General features: G+C 44.1%; 1 protein-coding gene across 1 annotated transcript in view; it reads right to left on the reverse strand.

Annotated features, from left to right (window-relative positions):
- The window catches only part of LOC135565457 (annexin A2-A-like), a 23,879-nt gene extending 3,189 nt beyond the window's left edge, over positions 1-20,690 (reverse strand). The window contains exons 1-11 of the mRNA XM_065012518.1: positions 20,499-20,690; positions 18,308-18,368; positions 18,096-18,189; positions 16,503-16,597; positions 14,148-14,261; positions 12,510-12,600; positions 12,317-12,396; positions 11,320-11,379; positions 5,360-5,453; positions 5,083-5,178; positions 1,307-1,365 (exon numbers count right to left, since the gene is read on the reverse strand). Coding sequence (XP_064868590.1) covers positions 1,307-1,365; positions 5,083-5,178; positions 5,360-5,453; positions 11,320-11,379; positions 12,317-12,396; positions 12,510-12,600; positions 14,148-14,261; positions 16,503-16,597; positions 18,096-18,189; positions 18,308-18,358 — 834 coding nt within the window. The 5' untranslated portion in view covers positions 18,359-18,368; positions 20,499-20,690. The remainder of the gene's footprint in view (positions 1-1,306; positions 1,366-5,082; positions 5,179-5,359; positions 5,454-11,319; positions 11,380-12,316; positions 12,397-12,509; positions 12,601-14,147; positions 14,262-16,502; positions 16,598-18,095; positions 18,190-18,307; positions 18,369-20,498) is intronic.
- Between the last annotated feature and the right edge of the window lie 606 nt (positions 20,691-21,296).

Below are 21,296 nucleotides of genomic sequence, written 5' to 3' on the forward strand. Positions count from 1 at the left end.
GAGTTCGTGGAGACCGGCATTCACGGTAATGTGGACTCAATTAGAAATGACATTCACATATCAAGCAGGCCATAGGAGCACTGATCTCCGGCGATGCTGATTGAATAGAGTCCTTTGTGACGGTTTGTGTTTGTTGATGTTTTTACTGAAGAAAGCGTGGATGACGCAACCCCTTGTTTAATCAACTCATTAACTGATACATAATTACTGTGGGATGTTTCTCCCATGAGATCATCTTTGATTCATAATTCAAATCTTCTAAAAGGGGTTGAAGGGAGTTGAAAGGTGTTGAATGGGGTTGAGGTTGAAAAGGAATTGAAGGGGGTTGAAAGGGTTTGGGGTTGAAGGGTGTTGAAAGGAGTTGAAGGGAGTCGAAGGGGGTTGAAAAGGAGTTGAAGGGGGTTGAAGGGTATTGAAGGGTGTTGGGGTTGAAGGGAATTGAAGGGGATGAAGGGTGTTGGGGTTGAAGGGGTTTGAAGGGGTTCAAGGGGTTCAAGGGGATTGGATGGGGGTGAGGGGTTGAAGGGGATTGAAGGGAATTGCAGGGGTTGAAGGGGGTGAAGGGGGATGAAGGGTGTTGGGGTTGAAGGGTGTTGGGGTTCAAAGGGTTGAAGGGAGTTGAAGGGGATGGAATGGGGGTGAAGGGGATTGAAGGGGTTGAAGGGTGTTGGGTTGAAGGGGCGGGTTGAAGGGGATTGAAGGGGGATGAAGGGTGTTGAAGGGTGTTGGTGTTGAAGGGGGTGAAGGGGGATGAAGGGTGTTGGGGTTGAAGGGATTGGAAGGATGTTGGGTTGAAGGGGTTGAAGGGGTTGAAGGGTGTTGAAGGGTTGAAGAAGGGTTTGAAGGGGATTGAAGGGGTTGAAGGGGATGGAAGGGTGTTGGGGTTGAAGGGGTTGGGGTAAAGGGTTGGAAGGGGGTTGAAGGGGTTGGGATTGAAGGGAGTTGAAGGCGGTTGAAGGGGGTGGAAGGGGTTGAAAGGGGTTGAAGGGGTTGGGGTCGAAGGGGATGGAAGGGGGTTGGGGTTGAAGGGGGTTGAAGGGGGTTGAAGGGGGTTGAAGGGTGTTGAAGGGTGTTGAAGGGTGTTGGCGTTGAAGGGCATGGAAGGGGATTGAAGGGGGTTGAAGGGAGTTGAAGGGTGTTGGCGTTGAAGGGTGTTGGCGTTGAAGGGTGTTGAAGGATTTTGAAGGGGGTTGAAAGGGTTTATACCAAATGTACAAATAACAATGAGTTAATTCTTTGTTTCTAATGAGGACTTGTAGTTCACCATCGTACTCAGTCACACGACAAGAGGTTAACAGATAATTACCTTCATGGCTTCGCCCAGTCTGTTAGCAAAGTACTGTTGTTTGTTCTCAAAGCACTCCACTGAAAAAACAAAGCAGAGAAGAAGAGAACAGATTGAAATCACCTCAACTTTGTTTCTGATATCCTCTCTGGACCTGTCACTTCCTGTTGTTCTTTCTAAAGGGTTCCTGGTAAGGAGGATGCCTGCAGTGTATAGGCACAGATCCACAGTTTGTTTCTTAAGGGCACGACATCCCTTGAAATCAAATGTTGTTTTCTTCAAACAACTTGCAATTACTGTTAATAAGGAATGAATCGACCGAGGGCCCATCTGGTACAAATAGGAGGGAAGGAGAGGAAGCAAGGTGGAGAGGAGTAGAGAACCCACCCCCCACCCCCCTTCTTTCCTCTGACTGCCAGGTGTAATACGGTTCATAGACAACATGACGGCAGAGAGAGACCAACAGAGAGAAAGGGAGAGAGACAGAGAGAGGGAAAGGGAGAGAGACAGAGAGGGAGAAATGGAGAGAGACAGAGAGAAAGGGACAGAGACACAGAGCGAGGGAAAGGGAGAGAGACACAGAGAGAAACAGAGAGAGAAAGGGAGAGAGACAGAGACACAGAGAGAGGGAAAGGTAGAGAGACACAGAGAGAAAATGGAGAGAGACACAGAGACACAGAGAGAGGGAAAGGAGAGAGACACAGAGAGAGAAAGGAGAGAGACAAAGACACACAGAGAAACAGATACACAGAAGACACACAGAAAGAGAGAAAGGGAGAGAGAAAGGGAGAGAGACACAGAGAGAAAGGGAGAGAGACAGAGACACACAGAGAAACATAGATACACAGGAGACACACAGAGAGAGAGAAAGGGAGAGAGAGAGACACACAGAGAGACAGAGAGAGAAAGGGAGAGAGAAAGACATAGAGAGACACAGAGAGAGAGAAAGGGAGAGAGAGAGAGGCACACAGAGAGAGAGAAAGGGAGAGAGACAGAGAGAAAGGGAGACACACAGAGAGAGAAAGGGAGAGAGAGAGAGACACAGAGAGAGAGAAAGGGAGAGAGAGAGAGAGACACAGAGAGAGAGAAAGGGAGAGAGAGAGAGAAAAAGGGAGAGAGAGAGAGAGACACAGAGAGAGAGAAAGGGAGAGAGAGAGAGAGAGACACAGAGAGAGAGAAAGGGAGAGAGAGAGAGACACAGAGAGAGAGAAGGGAGAGAGAGAGAGACACAGAGAGAGAGAAAGGGAGAGAGACACAGAGAGAGAGAAAGAGAGAAAGAGAGACAGAGAGAGAAAGGGAGAGAGAGAGAGAGAGACACAGAGAGAGAGAGAGTAACACATAAACGGCGGAAGTGGAGTCTTGAGTGAGTGACACAGACATTCCGGCATGGAGACGGGAGCCTCATACATAATCAATGGACAGGTAATGTTATGCTGAAGAGATTAAATAGATAGATAGATAGATAGATAGATCATTCTGGAACTAGTCAGAGAGGAATTGATTGGCTTTGTAGGAGTGTGTCAGAAACAATGGAGATGTTTAGAAGTCAATGTAGAGGTAAGAGTATCTAGTGTAGAGGTAAGAGTATCTAATGTAGAGGTAAGAGGAGCTAGAGGAGCTAATGTAGAGGTAAGAGGAGCTAGAGGAGCTAATGTAGAGGTAAGAGTATCTAATGTAGTAGTAAGAGTATCTAATGTAGAGGTAAGAGTATCTAATGTAGAGGTAAGAGTATCTAATGTAGAGGTAAGAGGAGCTAATGTAGAGGTAAGAGGAGCTAGAGGAGCTAATGTAGAGGTAAGAGTATCTAATGTAGAGGTAAGAGTATCTAATGTAGAGGTAAGAGGAGCTAGAGGAGCTAATGTAGAGGTAAGAGGAGCTAGAGGAGCTAATGTAGAGGTAAGAGTATCTAATGTAGAGGTAAGAGTGTCTAATGTAGAGGTAAGAGGAGCTACAGGAGATGCTCCGGGATGCTGGCCTTCTAGGCAGAGTTGCAAATAAAAATCTAAATCTCAGACTGGTCAATAAAAATAAAAGATTAAGAAATGGGCAAAAGAACACAGACACTGGACAGAGGAACTCTGCCTAGAAGGCCAGCATCCTGGAGTCTCCTCTTCACTGTTGACGTTGAGACAGGTGTTTTGAGGGTACTATTTAATGATGCAGCCAGTTGAGGACTTGTGAGATGTCTGTTTCTCAAACGTGACACTCTAATGTACTTGTCCTCTTTCTCAGTTGTGCGCCGGGGCCTCCCACTCCTCTTTCTATTCTGGTTAGAGCCAGTTTGAGCTGCTCTATGAAGGGAGGAGTACACAGCGTTGTACGAGATCTTCAGTTTCTTGACAATTTCTCACATGGAATAGTCTTCATTTCTCAGAACAAGAAGAGACTGACGAGTTTGAGAAGAAAGTTCTTTGTTTCTGGCCATTTGAGCCTGTAATCGAACCCACAAATGCTGATGCTCAAGATACTCAACTAGTCTAAAGAAGGACAGTTTTATTGCTTCTTTAGTCAGATCAACATTTTTCAGCTGTGCTAACATAATTGCAAAAGGGGTTTCTAACGATAAATTAGCCTTTTAAATGATAAACTTGGATTAGCTAACACAATGTGCCATTGGAATGATGATAATGATAATGGGCCTCTGATAATGGGCCTCTGATAATGGGCCTCTGATAATGGGCCTCTGATAATGGGCCTCTGATAATGGGCCTCTGATAATGGACCTCTGTACTTGGATTAGCTAACACAACGTGCCATTGGAACACAGGAGTGATGGTTGCTGATAATGGGCCTCTGATAATGGGCCTCTGATAATGGGCCTCTGTACGCCTACGTAGATATTCCATTAAAAGGAAATCAGCCGTTTCCAGCTACAATCGTAATTTACATCGTTAACAATTTCTACACTCTATTTCTGATCAATTTGATGTTATTTTAATGGACTTTTTTTCTTTTTTTTTCAAAAACAAGATTTCTAAGTGACCCCAAACTTTTGAACGGAAGTGTATATATATATTATAGTATGCAGGTATATGATATATAGATATAGATGTATATATTATAGAATGTAGGTATATGCCACAGATGTATATATTATAGAATGTAGGTATATGATATATAGATATGGATGTATATATTGTAGGTTATATGATATAGATATAGATGTATGTATTAGAGAATGTAGGTATATGATATAGATTTATATATTATAGAATATATGTTCCATGTTATAAATATAGATGTATATATTATAGAATACAGGTTATATGATATAGATGTATATATTATAGAATACAGGTTACATGATATAGATGTGGATGTATATATTATAGAATACAGATTATATGATATAGATGTATATATTATAGAATACAGGTTATATGTTATAGATATAGATGTATATATTATAGAATACATGTTATAAGTTATAGATGTATATATTATAGAATATATATGATATAGATGTATATATTATAGAATGTAGGTATATGATATAGATGTATATATTATAGAATACAGGGTTATATGATATAGATGTATATATTATAGAATGTAGGTATATGATATAGATGTATATATTCTAGAATACCGGCTTTTATGATATAGATGTATATATTATAGAATGTAGATATATGATATAGATGTATATATTATAGAATGTAGATATATGATACAGATGTATATATTATAGAATGTAGATATATGATACAGATGTATATATTATAGAATGTAGATATCTGATATAGATATAGATGTATATATTATAGAATGTAGATATATGATATGTAGAATGTTACCCAGTGTCAGAAAGGACTTCTCCAGGTCTCCCTTCACCTCCTTCCTGATGCTCTCCTGCATGTCGTATGGACTGTAGCTCTTGTACCTGTCAAACACTGGAACAGACACAGACAACATTTGGTCAGCTTTCTGAAGAGTCACCGGGATGATAGAAAGAAACATTTACGTTCTTTATGTCTAAAAATGTCTGGTTGTCGCCATCTTGACTTTGAGTTTTAGTATTTTGTCCAAACGATCCTGTGTGCATGAAGAGGTCCCTCGTTACAGAGTCGGTACCTTTCTGTAGGTGGGGGACACTTCTCTCTGACATGATGGTGATCCATGTAGCCACGTCAGTCCCTTTCCTCTTCACTCCTGCCTCATACAGAGCCTACAGAGACAGGAGAGGACCATCAACACAGCTGTCTACTACCCCTAACTAATCTACAGAGACAGGAGAGGACCATCAACAAGAGACACAGCTGTCTACTACCCCTAACTAATCTACAGAGACACAGCTGTCTACTACCCCTAACTAATCTACAGAGACACAGCTGTCTACTACCCCTAACTAATCTACAGAGACACAGCTGTCTACTACACCTAACTAATCTATAGAGACACAGCTGTCTACTACCCCCTAACTAATCTACAGAGACACAGCTGTCTAACTAACTAATCTACAGAGACACAGCTGTCTACTACCCCTAACTAATCTACAGAGACACAGCTGTCTACTACCCCTAACTAATCTACAGAGACACAGCTGTCTACTACTAACTAATCTACAGAGACACAGCTGTCTACTACCCCCAAACTAATCTACAGAGACACAGCTGTCTACTACCCCTAACTAATCTACAGAGACACAGCTGTCTACTACCCTAACTAATCTACAGAGACACAGCTGTCTACTACCCCTAACTAATCTACAGAGACACAGCTGTCTACTACCCCTAACTAATCTACAGAGACACAGCTGTCTACTACCCCTAACTAATCTACAGAGACACACCTGTCTACTACCCCTAACTAATCTACAGAGACACAGCTGTCTACTACCCTAACTAATCTACAGAGACACAGCTGTCTACTACCCCTAACTAATCTACAGAGACACAGCTGTCTACTACCCCTAACTAATCTACAGAGACACAGCTGTCTACTACCCCTAACTAATCTACAGAGACACAGCTGTATACTACCCCTAACTAATCTACAGAGACACAGCTGTCTACTACCCCTAACTAATCTACAGAGACACAGCTGTCTACTACCCCTAACTAATCTACAGAGACACAGCTGTCTACTACACCTAACTAATCTACAGAGACACAGCTGTTACTTTACCTAACTAAAAGAGACACAGCTGTCTACTACCCCTAACTAATCTACAGAGACACAGCTGTCTACTACCCCTAACTAATACCACCTGTATAACACCTAACTAATCTACAGAGACACAGCTGTCTACTACCCCTAACTAATCTACAGAGACACAGCTGTCTACTACCCCTAACTAATCTACAGAGACACAGCTGTCTACTACCCCTAACTAATCTACAGAGACACAGCTGTCTACTACCCCTAACTAATCTACAGACACAGCTGTCTACTACCCCTAACTAATCTACAGAGACAGCTGTCTACTACCCTAACTAATCTACAGAGACACAGCTGTCTACTACCCCTAACTAATCTACAGAGACACAGCTGTCTACTACCCTAACTAATCTACAGAGACACAGCTGTCTACTACCCCTAACTAATCTACAGAGACACAGCTGTCTACTACCCCTAACTAATCTACAGAGACACAGCTGTCTACTACCCCTAACTAATCTACAGAGACACAGCTGTCTACTACCCCTAACTAATCTACAGAGACACAGCTGTCTACTACCCCTAACTAATCTACAGAGACACAGCTGTCTACTACCCTAACTAATCTACAGAGACACAGCTGTCTACTACCCCTAACTAATCTACAGAGACACAGCTGTCTACTACCCCTAACTAATCTACAGAGACACAGCTGTCTACTACCCCTAACTAATCTACAGAGACACAGCTGTCTACTACCCCTAACTAATCTACAGAGACACAGCTGTCTACTACCCCTAACTAATCTACAGAGACACAGCTGTCTACTACCCCTAACTAATCTACAGAGACACAGCTGTCTACTACCCCTAACTAATCTACAGAGACACAGCTGTCTACTACCCCTAACTAATCTACAGAGACACAGCTGTCTACTACCCCTAACTAATCTACAGAGACACAGCTGTCTACTACCCCTAACTAATCTACAGAGACACAGCTGTCTACTACCCCTAACTAATCTACAGAGACACAGCTGTCTACTACCCCTAACTAATCTACAGAGACACAGCTGTCTACTACCCCTAACTAATCTACAGAGACACAGCTGTCTACTACCCCTAACTAATCTACAGAGACACAGCTGTCTACTACCCCTAACTAATCTACAGAGACACAGCTGTCTACTACACCTAACTAATCTACAGAGACACAGCTGTCTACTACCCTAACTAATCTACAGAGACACAGCTGTCTACTACACCTAACTAATCTACAGAGACACAGCTGTCTACTACCCCTAACTAATCTACAGAGACACAGCTGTCTACTACCCCTAACTAATCTACAGAGACACAGCTGTCTACTACCCCTAACTAATCTACAGAGACACACCTGTCTACTACCCCTAACTAATCTACAGAGACACAGCTGTCTACTACCCCTAACTAATCTACAGAGACACAGCTGTCTACTACCCCTAACTAATCTACAGAGACACAGCTGTCTACTACCCCTAACTAATCTACAGAGACACAGCTGTCTACTACCCCTAACTAATCTACAGAGACACAGCTGTCTACTACCCCTAACTAATCTACAGAGACACAGCTGTCTACTACCCCTAACTAATCTACAGAGACACAGCTGTCTACTACCCCTAACTAATCTACAGAGACACAGCTGTCTACTACCCCTAACTAATCTACAGAGACACAGCTGTCTACTACCCCTAACTAATCTACAGAGACACAGCTGTCTACTACCCCTAACTAATCTACAGAGACACAGCTGTCTACTACCCCTAACTAATCTACAGAGACACAGCTGTCTACTACCCTAACTAATCTACAGAGACACAGCTGTCTACTACCCCTAACTAATCTACAGAGACACAGCTGTCTACTACCCCTAACTAATCTACAGAGACACAGCTGTCTACTACCCCTAACTAATCTACAGAGACACAGCTGTCTACTACCCTAACTAATCTACAGAGACACAGCTGTCTACTACCCCTAACTAATCTACAGAGACACAGCTGTCTACTACCCCTAACTAATCTACAGAGACACAGCTGTCTACTACCCCTAACTAATCTACAGAGACACAGCTGTCTACTACCCCTAACTAATCTACAGAGACACAGCTGTCTACTACCCTAACTAATCTACAGAGACACAGCTGTCTACTACCCCTAACTAATCTACAGAGACACAGCTGTCTACTACCCCTAACTAATCTACAGAGACACAGCTGTCTACTACCCCTAACTAATCTACAGAGACACAGCTGTCTACTACCCCTAACTAATCTACAGAGACACAGCTGTCTACTACCCCTAACTAATCTACAGAGACCCCTAACTAATCTACAGAGACACAGCTGTCTACTACCCCTAACTAATCTACAGAGACACAGCTGTCTACTACCCCTAACTAATCTACAGAGACACAGCTGTCTACTACCCCTAACTAATCTACAGAGACACAGCTGTCTACTACCCCTAACTAATCTACAGAGACACAGCTGTCTACTACCCCTAACTAATCTACAGAGACACAGCTGTCTACTACCCCTAACTAATCTACAGAGACACAGCTGTCTACTACCCTAACTAATCTACAGAGACACAGCTGTCTACTACCCCTAACTAATCTACAGAGACACAGCTGTCTACTACCCCTAACTAATCTACAGAGACACAGCTGTCTACTACCCTAACTAATCTACAGAGACACAGCTGTCTACTACCCCTAACTAATCTACAGAGACACAGCTGTCTACTACCCCTAACTAATCTACAGAGACACAGCTGTCTACTACCCCTAACTAATCTACAGAGACACAGCTGTCTACTACCCCTAACTAATCTACAGAGACACAGCTGTCTACTACCCCTAACTAATCTACAGAGACACAGCTGTCTACTACCCCTAACTAATCTACAGAGACACAGCTGTCTACTACCCTAACTAATCTACAGAGACACAGCTGTCTACTACCCCTAACTAATCTACAGAGACACAGCTGTCTACTACCCCTAACTAATCTACAGAGACACAGCTGTCTACTACCCCTAACTAATCTACAGAGACACAGCTGTCTACTACCCTAACTAATCTACAGAGACACAGCTGTCTACTACCCCTAACTAATCTACAGAGACACAGCTGTCTACTACCCCTAACTAATCTACAGAGACACAGCTGTCTACTACCCCTAACTAATCTACAGAGACACAGCTGTCTACTACCCCTAACTAATCTACAGAGACACAGCTGTCTACTACACCTAACTAATCTACAGAGACACAGCTGTCTACTACCCCTAACTAATCTACAGAGACACAGCTGTCTACTACCCCTAACTAATCTACAGAGACACACCTGTATACTACCCCTAACTAATCTACAGAGACACAGCTGTCTACTACCCTAACTAATCTACAGAGACACAGCTGTCTACTACCCCTAACTAATCTACAGAGACACAGCTGTCTACTACCCTAACTAATCTACAGACACAGCTGTCTACTACCCTAACTAATCTACAGAGACACAGCTGTCTACTACCCCTAACTAATCTACAGAGACACAGCTGTCTACTACCCCTAACTAATCTACAGAGACACAGCTGTCTACTACCCCTAACTAATCTACAGAGACACAGCTGTCTACTACCCCTAACTAATCTACAGAGACACAGCTGTCTACTACCCCTAACTAATCTACAGAGACACAGCTGTCTACTACCCCTAACTAATCTACAGAGACACAGCTGTCTACTACCCCTAACTAATCTACAGAGACAGGAGAGGACCATCAACAAGAGACACACCTGTCTACTACCCCTAACTAATCTACAGAGACACAGCTGTCTACTACCCCTAACTAATCTACAGAGACACAGCTGTCTACTACCCCTAACTAATCTACAGAGACACAGCTGTCTACTACCCCTAACTAATCTACAGAGACACAGCTGTCTACACCCCTAACTAATCTACAGAGACACAGCTGTCTACTACCCTAACTAATCTACAGAGACACAGCTGTCTACTACACCCTAACTAATCTACAGAGACACAGCTGTCTACTACCCCTAACTAATCTACAGAGACACAGCTGTCTACTACCCCTAACTAATCTACAGAGACACAGCTGTCTACTACCCCTAACTAATCTACAGAGACACAGCTGTCTACTACCCCTAACTAATCTACAGAGACACAGCTGTCTACTACCCTAACTAATCTGGTAGACACAGCTGTCTACTACCCCTAACTAATCTACAGAGACACAGCTGTCTACTACCCCTAACTAATCTGGTAGAGACACACCTGTCTACTACCCTAACTAATCTACAGACACACCTGTATACTACCCCTAACTAATCTTTAGAGACACAGCTGGTACTACCCCTAACTAATCTACAGAGACACATGCTGTAGTGTTTGGTAATCTGAGTACAGTGTTTTACTGTCCGTAACTAATCTACAGAGACAAAAAACACTCCGCTGATTGGTTCTGGTAGGGTGTTTTACTGTCTGTATCAATGCTTTAGTGATTGGTTCTGGTACAGTGTTTTACTGTCTGTATCAATGCTTTAGTGATTGGTTCTGGTAGGGTGTTTTACTGTCTGTATCAATGCTTTAGTGATTGGTTCTGGTAGGGTGTTTTACTGTCTGTATCAATGCTTTAGTGTTTGGTTCTGGTAGGGTGTTTTACTGTCTGTATCAATGCTTTAGTGATTGGTTCTGGTAGGGTGTTTTACTGTCTGTATCAATGCTTTAGTGATTGGTTCTGGTAGGGTGTTTTACTGTCCGTATTAATGCTTTAGTGATTGGTTCTGGTAGGGTGTTTTACTGTCTGTATCAATGCTTTAGTGTTTGGTTCTGGTAGGGTGTTTTACTGTCTGTATATGTGTCTTACTCTGGCATCCTGGTCGATCTTCTCGTAGTCAACAATATTTGAGGGCTCATCTCTCTTTGCCTATTGAATGACATAGAATACAATGGAGAACACAGTTTTACACCAATATTCAGACAAGACTCCTTCGTATCCAAATCATTACTATTAATGGTCGGTCAGTCTTAGGAAGCTAGACATCGTAAAGTCATTGTGTGATCCTACCTGTACCAGGGCCAACAGCAGATTCCTGAAGTCTCCTGATGTGTCTCCTACCTGTACCAGGGGCAACAGCAGTCTCCTGATGTGTCTCCTACCTGTACCAGGGCCAACAGCAGACTCCTGTAGTCTCCTGATGTGTCTCCTACCTGTACCAGGGCCAACAGCAGACTCCTGAAGTCTCCTGATGTGTCTCCTACCTGTACCAGGGCCAACAGCAGATTCCTGTAGTCTCCTGATGTGTCTCCTACCTGTACCAGGGCCAACAGCAGACTCCTGAAGTCTCCTGATGTGTCTCCTACCTGTACCAGGGCCAACAGCAGACTCCTGAAGTCTCCTGATGTGTCTCCTACCTGTACCAGGGCCAACAGCAGTCACCTGATGTGTCTCCTACCTGTACCAGGGCCAACAGCAGACTCCTGTAGTCTCCTGATGTGTCTCCTACCTGTACCAGGGCCAACAGCAGACTCCTGAAGTCTCCTGATGTGTCTCCTACCTGTACCAGGGCCAACAGCAGACTCCTGAAGTCTCCTGATGTGTCTCCTACCTGTACCAGGGCCAACAGCAGACTCCTGAAGTCTCCTGATGTGTCTCCTACCTGTACCAGGGCCAACAGCAGACTCCTGAAGTCTCCTGATGTGTCTCCTACCTGTACCAGGGCCAACAGCAGACTCCTGAAGTCTCCTGATGTGTCTCCTACCTGTACCAGGGCCAACAGCAGACTCCTGAAGTCTCCTGATGTGTCTCCTACCTGTACCAGGGCCAACAGCAGACTCCTGAAGTCTCCTGATGTGTCTCCTACCTGTACCAGGGCCAACAGCAGACTCCTGAAGTCTCCTGATGTGTCTCCAGCCACGTCCTTCTCCAGCTCCTTCTTAAACACTATAAAGTATTAAAAAACACACAATCCTTAAACACTGTGGATATCCTTACGTTTTCACAATCCTTACGTTTTCAATCTGATCTCGATCCTAATGTAGTCTTCTCCTACTTACACTCCCTGTAGACGCGTTTGATTTCCACCAGTTCTTCAGCGCTGCGGGAACAGACCATCTCTATCAGAGTCTCCTCATCGGTCCCCAGACCCTGAAGAGAACAGTGGTTTTAACAGCAGTATGACTAGTACAGACCCTGGAGGGAAGAGTGGTTTTAACAGCAGTATGACTAGTACAGACCCTGGAGGGAAGAGTGGTTTTAACAGCAGTATGAACAGTACAGACCCTGGAGGGAAGAGTGGTTTTAACAGCAGTATGACTAGTACAGACCCTGGAGGGAAGAGTGGTTTTAACAGCAGTATGACTAGTACAGACCCTGGAGGGAAGAGTGGTTTTAACAGCAGTATGACTAGTACAGACCCTGGAGGGAAGAGTGGTTTTAACAGCAGTATGACTAGTACAGACCCTGGAGGTGGTTTTAACAGCAGTATGAACAGCAGTCTGTGTCAGACCCTGACCAGGGAGGAAGTGACTGTGATGTGTCGTTACATCCATCAGACCAGGAGAGGGTAGTGACTGTGTTCTCCTGGTGTACACTCCTGACCAGGGAACAGCAGTGACTGTGATCTGTGATTTTTAACAGCAGTATCAGACCAGGAGTAGCAGACCCTGTAGGAAGAGTGGTTTAGGCCACACATCCATGGACCAGGAGAGGGTAGCAGTGACTGTTTGTAACACATCCATCAGACCAGGATGAGCAGTGACTGTGATCTGTGTCGTTTTTAGGCCCCACATCCATGACCAGAGAGGGTAGCAGTGACTGTGATCTGTTTTTAGGCCCCACATCCATCAGACCAGGAGAGGGTAGCAGTGACTATCTGTGTCTTTTTTTTTAACACATCCATCAGACCAGGAGAGGGTAGCAGTGACTGTGCTCTGTGTCTAGTTTTTCTCCACACATCCATCAGACCAGGAGAGGGTAGCAGTGACTTGTCAGACCCATCAGACCAGAGGGGTAAGACTGTGGTTTTTAGGCCACACATCCATCAGACCAGGAGAGGGTAACAGTGACTTTAACAGCAGTCGACTAGACATCCATGGAGGGAAGAGTGGTTTTAACAGTTTATGCCCCACATCCATCAGACCAGGAGAGGGAAGCAGTGACTGTGATCTGTGTCAGTTTGGCCCCACATCCATCAGACCAGGGAGGGTAGCAGACTGTGATCTGTGTCTGGCCACACATCCATCAGACCAGGGAGGGTAGAGTGATTGTGCTCTGTGTCGTATGACTATCCATCAGACCAGGGAGGGTAGAGTGGATCTTTTAGGCCCCACATCCATCAGACCAGGAGAGGGAAGCAGTGACTGTGATCTGTGTCAGTACATCCATCAGACCCTGGAGGGAAGAGTGGTTTTGATCTGTGTCAGTATGACACATCCATCAGACCAGGAGGGAACAGGGTTTTAGCAGTGACTGTGAGTCTGTGTCTAGGCCACACATCCATCAGACCAGGAGAGGGTAGCAGTGACTGTGATCTGTGTCGTTTAGGCCCCACATCCATCAGACCAGGAGAGGGTAGCAGTGACTGTGATCTGTGTCGTTTAGGCCACACATCCATCAGACCAGGAGAGGGCAGCAGTGACTGTGATCTGTGTCGTTTAGGCTTCACGTAGGAAAGACTGCGGCCTCCTCCTTACCTTGATGGATCCTTTGATCTCAGAGGCGTCGTACTGAGCTGTACTCTTCATCAGTCCCAGAATTACAGCCTCCAGAGACCCAGACAGAGCCCCCTTCAGAGCTGTGATCATGTCCTACGGGAGAGACATACACAGAGATGATAGACCGTCCCACTCTAAAATACACAGAGATGATAGACCGTCCCACTCTAAAATACACAGAGATGATAGACCATCCCACTCTAAAATACACAGAGATGATAGACCGTCCCACTCTAAAATACACAGAGATGATAGACCGTCCCACTCTAAAATACACAGAGATGATAGACCGTCCCACTGAGATGATAGACCGTCCCACTCTAAAATACAGAGAGATGATAGACCGTCCCACTGAGATGATAGACCGTCCCACTCTAAAATACACAGAGATGATAGACCGTCCCACTCTAAAATACACAGAGATGATAGACCATCCCACTGTAAACTACACAGAGATGATAGACCGTCCCACTCTAAAATACACAGAGATGATAGACCGTCCCACTGTAAAATACACAGAGATGATAGACCGTCCCATGGTAAAATACACAGAGATGATAGACCGTCCCACTCTAAAATACACAGAGATGATAGACCGTCCCACTGTAAAATACACCCACTGAGATGATAGACCGTCCCACTCTAAAATACACAGAGATGATAGACCGTCCCACTGTAAAATACACAGAGATGATAGACCGTCCCACTCTAAAATACACAGAGATGATAGACCGTCCCACTGTAAAATACACAGAGATGATAGACCGTCCCACTCTAAAATACACAGAGATGATAGACCGTCCCACTGAGATGATAGACCGTCCCACTCTAAAATACACAGAGATGATAGACCGTCCCACTCTAAAATACACAGAGATGATAGACCGTCCCACTGTAAAATACACAGAGATGATAGACCGTCCCACTCTAAAATACACAGAGATGATAGACCGTCCCACTGTAAAATACACAGAGATGATAGACCGTCCCACTCTAAAATACACAGAGATGATAGACCGTCCCACTCTAAAATACACAGAGATGATAGACCGTCCCACTGTAAAATACACAGAGATGATAGACCGTCCCACTCTAAAATACACAGAGATGATAGACCGTCCCACTCTAAAATACACAGAGATGATAGACCGTCCCACTCTAAAATACACAGAGATGATAGACTGAGATGATAGACCGTCCCACTGTAAACTACACAGAGATGATAGACCGTCCCACTCTAAAATACACAGAGATGATAGACCGTCCCACTGAGATGATAGACCGTCCCACTCTAAAATACACAGAGATGATAGACCGTCCCACTGTAAAATACACAGAGATGATAGACCGTCCCACTGTAAAATACACAGAGATGATAGACCGTCCCACTCTAAAATACACAGAGATGATAGACCGTCCCACTCTAAAATACACAGAGATGATAGACCGTCCCACTGAGATGATAGACCGTCCCACTCTAAAATACACAGAGATGATAGACCGTCCCACTCTAAAATACACAGAGATGATAGACCGTCCCACTCTAAAATACACAGAGATGATAGACCGTCCCACTCTAAAATACACAGAGATGATAGACCGTCCCACTCTAAAATACACAGAGATGATAGACCGTCCCACTCTAAAATACACAGAGATGATAGACCGTCCCACTGAGATGATAGACCGTCCCACTGTAAACTACACAGAGATGATAGACCGTCCCACTCTAAAATACACAGAGATGATAGACCGTCCCACTCTAAAAACACAGAGATGATAGACCGTCCCACTCTAAAATACACAGAGATGATAGACCGTCCCACTGTAAAATACACAGAGATGATAGACCGTCCCACTCTAAAATACACAGAGATGATAGACCGTCCCACTCTAAAATACACAGAGATGATAGACCGTCCCACTCTAAAATACACAGAGATGATAGACCGTCCCACTCTAAAATACACAGAGATGATAGACCGTCCCACTGTAAAATACACAGAGATGATAGACCGTCCCACTGTAAAATACACAGAGATGATACCATCGCTCTGTAAAATACACAGAGATGATAGACCGTCCCACTGTAAACTACACAGAGATGATAGACCGTCCCACTGTAAAATACACAGAGATGATAGACCGTCCCACTCTAAAATACACAGAGATGATAGACCGTCCCACTCTAAAATACACAGAGATGATAGACCGTCCCACTCTAAAATATGTCTAAATGAGGTTGGATTATCTTGATGTCCACATTAGCAACAGTTGCTTTATGAAAAAGCATCTTGCTGAACCAAAAAACAATCTCTATTTCCCCGCCTTCACCTTCTTGGATCTCTTCTCATACTCGAAGGCGATCTCTCTCCTCTGGGAGTAGCTCCGTCTGGTCAGGATGTCAATGATGGTCAGCTCATCCACACCTGGGGAACATGGGAAATATTACAGTGATTAACATACATTTATGTTAATTAGTTGACAGCTGGGGAACATGGGAAATATTACAGTGATTAACATACATTTATGTTAATTAGTTGACAGCTGGGGAAATATTCCAGTATTAATTTTATGTTAATTAGACAGCTGGGGAACATGGGAAATATTACAGTGATTAACATACATTTATGTTAATTAGTTGACAGCTGGGGAACATGGGAAATATTGTGATTAATTTTAGTTGTTGACAGCTGGGGAACATGGGAAATATTCCAGAGGTGTGATTAACATAAATTTATGTTAATTAGTTGACAGCTGGGGAACATGGGAAATATTCCAGAGGTGTGATTAACATAAATTTATGTTAATTAGTTGACAGCTGGGGAACATGGGAAATATTCCAGAGGTGTGATTAACATACATTTATGTTAATTAGTTGACAGCTGGGGAACATGGGAAATATTCCATTTTATATACAACGGCCACACTAGCTTTAAGTATATAGAGTAGGTATATTATAGTAGGAAGTAAATGTCTGATATATCTCATGAAAACGTTTTTGATGAGATTGACACTGATAAAAAAAGAGATGAAATGCCAAATCAGCAACCGTCACATTTCCTTCATGTATCACTGTATCAAGGCCTCGATTCGGTACAGTAAACACTGTTGGTGGAAAAAACCAGCTAGTCAGGGCTTTCATTGGGTACAGGGGGGGCTGCAGTGAGCTAGCAGTGGTTGGTTTGTGGCAGACCGACAGGGCTGGAAAGCTAAGGCGTTGTCAGACAGAAAATCCCTGTATACTCTGTGGGGTTTAGTGAAGTTATGTTGGGAACACAGGCAGGAAAGTGACTCAACCAGCACTGTGCTCACGGAGATGTTTCCATGGAGATGTTTCCATGGAGATGTTTCCATGGAGATGTTTCCATGGAGATGTTTCCATTAATATAAATACAAACCAATGTCAAGAATCAGGATTACGTTTTTTTCTCTAAATCGCCGGAATTGAACAACGATTGATGAAAATGGTGTGAAAAGACAATGCTTTCACAGGCATAGACAACAAGGATGGCAATAGATACTATGGAAATACAATGTTGCTGAGATGAAATATGGTCAACTGATCCAATGATGTCTGTTTACGGGCACGGCACCACAGAAGAAAGGTACGATGTGGTTGGCAAGGTGTAGTAACGTAAAACGGCCAGCAGATGGCGCAAAATGGCGCGAAATGCATACAGCAACATAATGAGAGGCAGCGCATTACTGTTGCCACCTCATACTGTGTTCTGTTTATATCGTAACCACTCTAGATAAAAACGGAATTACTATGATATTATGACACTTAATATTAGTGCAAATACATTGTGACAGATATATTAATGCACCCATCAAGTTCACAACGTATTTCTCATCTACAAAACATTATGAAGCGATAGACTGTAATTGATGGGACTACGGTAATCCTTGCTGTGATTCTCTCACCCTTGGTTTTGACAGCCGTTTCTATCCTGGCGGCATCTTTAGCTGGATCAAAATCTCTTTCTGCCACCACCGTGGGGAATTTAGGCTCGCTCTCCTGAAGGGGACACAGTTACCAAGTTACCCGTTTACAATCACCTGACAGAGGACAGATTTAATTACAGGTTGACCCCATGACCTTAACGTTGACATTAGTTCAGCTATAGTGAACTCACCCCGCCAAAATTCAGCGTGAGCTGGCCCAGGAACTCGGAAACCAACGCCATTGTGAAATCCCTGTTAAAAAATAAATAAAAAATAGATAAATTATATTAGGTTAAAAGTATAGGATGGGCTGTAAAATTAGCTTTAGGATGTGTCACACCGTCACCGTGGTAACCCAGCTGGAGGCTCCAAAGGTCTCATTTATGATGTTAGATACGGAATGAGGTCACTTCCTTACAGACTAGTACCAGACAGACACATACATAATAAACTGAAAAGTTACAGTAGTTGTCGAGACAACGAATGACAAACGTGTAAACATTTAAACACACAACATGCGATTACCGCCCAAAATCAGGGTTTAGATGAAAATCCATTGTCTTTTTCTTGTTAAATTGACAGAAAATCAGTTGGGAGGAGTAGTCTTTTTTTTTTACAACAATGGCAGAGGTCAATAATATTTAATCACCTAGCAACCGTGCATGACAGAGTTCTTGGAGTGGGAACTAACTTCCCCTCCTCCATGTAAGCAGGAAGTGTGAGTCACATATCCTGGTCCATTCCACAGGCCCTGCTGTGTTGCATATAGACCCACTGTACTGGTACCTGGAATGAACTCAGAATCTGTCTTGGCTCCAAGGCCCTGAAAGACCCACAGCGTACTTGGTACCTTTAATGAACTCAGAATCTGTCTGGCTCCATGTTGTGTTGCAAGAGCGTCTGCTAAATGACTTAAATGTAAATGTAAATGTACCTGTAATGAACTCAGAATCAGTCTTGACTCCACAGCTCTATATACACAGACGGTAATACAGGTCATTACTCTACTGTACCCCTGAAAATAAGAATATGTTCTTAATTAACTGACTTGCCTAGTTAAATTAAAGGTTAAAAACATATATTTAAATAATATGTTTCAAGCTGAGTCATGAGTCATGAAATATCATATACCCAATTAGATCTACTGTAATGGTAGTTTTACAGGACTAATGACACAGTGGGCTGGGATAAACACGCTGTGTGTGTGTGTGTGTGTGTGTGTGTGTGTGTGTGTGTGTGTGTGTGTGTGTGTGTAACACCAAGGTCGGTACCACCCAGCAGACATTCCACCACAAACTGTTAGAATTCCAGTTGCCGTGCCAACTCATTTACTGTGTGTGTGTACAGTACACACGCACACACACACTGCATGTTTAACGTTGATTAGGGATAAATAACAATGTCATCAAAAGTAACTGCCCCCCCCACTACTACACATCCTTTTAAATAGCAGCAGATGAAGAAGTAGTGAAAAAGAGAGTTGGACAGAATCAGCACGACTATAAAAACATTGTATGTCAAAGAAAGAATCTACTGCTTCCAATAAACTGTTCATTCATTTAGTGAGGATCAGACTGGATAACAGACAGACAGACAGACAGACAGACAGACAGACAGACAGACACAGACAGACAGACAGACAGACAGACAGACAGACAGACAGACAGACAGACAGACAGACAGACAGACAGACAGACAGACACAGACAGACAGACAGACAGACAGAGACAGACAGACAGACAGACAGACAGACAGACAGACACGGCTGATGTGTTCAAGATGGCTACAGGCGTTTGAAAGACAGTGAAGACATTGTGTCTCAGTGAGCAGAGATAGTATAGAGCCTGCACTAACTTATTCTAGAGTAAGAACCTAGAGATAGCTGACTTACCTGAGAGAACAGAACCTAGAGATAGATGACTTACCTGAGAGAACAGACTTCCCTTAGAGAACAGAACCTAGAGATAGCTGACTTCCCTTAGAGAACAGAACCTAGAGATAGCTGACTTCCCAGAACCTAGAGATTAGAGAACAGAACCTAGAGATAGCTGACTTCCTTAGAGAACAGAACCTAGAGATAGCTGACTTACCTTAGAGAACAGAACCTAGAGATAGCTGACTTCCCTTAGAGAACAGAACCTAGAGATAGCTGACTTCCCTTAGAGAACAGAACCTAGATAGCTGATTTCCCTTAGCAGAACCTGAGATTCTTCTTAGAGAACAGAACCTAGAGATAGCTGACTTCCCTTAGAGAACAGAACCTAGAGATAGCTGACTTCCCTTAGAGAACAGAACCTAGAGATAGCTGATTTCCCTTAGAGAACAGAACCTAGAGATAGCTGACTTCCCTTAGAGAACAGAACCTAGAGATAGCTGACTTACCTTAGAGAACAGACTTCCCTTAGAGAACAGAACAGAACCTAGAGATAGCTGACTTCCCTTAGAGAACAGAACCTAGAGATAGCTGACTTCCCTTAGAGAACAGAACCTAGAGATAGCTGATTTCCCTTAGAGAACAGGACCTAGAGATAGCAGTAGATTGTTCCCGTTATGAAGCCTGTTCAGGGTGTGGTGCTGGTTAAATACCGCTGGCAGAACACACTGGTATGACTCAAAGCACGGCTCCAACTCCTGCCCCTGAGTCAACACTCCTCCCCTCCAGTCTCTCTGTCTCTCTTCTCTCCACTCCCTCCCTCCCTCCCCACTTCCACCCTCCCTGCCCCATCTCTCCTTTCCCTACTCACCCACCCAACCACCCACTCCCTCCCTACCCCCTCCCTCCCTACTCACCCACCCACCCACTCCCTCCCTACATCTTTCCCTCCCTACTCACCCACTCCCTCCCTACCCCCTCCCTCCCTACTCACCCACCCACCCACTCCCTCCCTACATCTCTCCCTCCCTACTCACCCACCCAGTCCCTCCCTATATATCCCCCCCTCCATCTCTCTCTCCCTACTCACTCACCCACCCACTCCTCCCTACCCCCTCCCTCAATCTCTCCCTCCCTACTCACCCACCCACCCAGTCCCTCCCTACCCCCTCCCTCCATCTCTCCCTCCCTACTCACTCACCCACCCACTCCCTCCCTACCCCCTCCCTCCATCTCTCCCTCCCTACTCACCCACTCCCTCCCTCCTTCCCCACATCTCTCCCTCTCTCCTCTGTTCTAACCGTACA

The sequence above is a fragment of the Oncorhynchus nerka genome, linkage group LG27 (assembly GCF_034236695.1).
Source record: "Oncorhynchus nerka isolate Pitt River linkage group LG27, Oner_Uvic_2.0, whole genome shotgun sequence".
NCBI classification, from domain to species: domain Eukaryota; kingdom Metazoa; phylum Chordata; class Actinopteri; order Salmoniformes; family Salmonidae; genus Oncorhynchus; species Oncorhynchus nerka.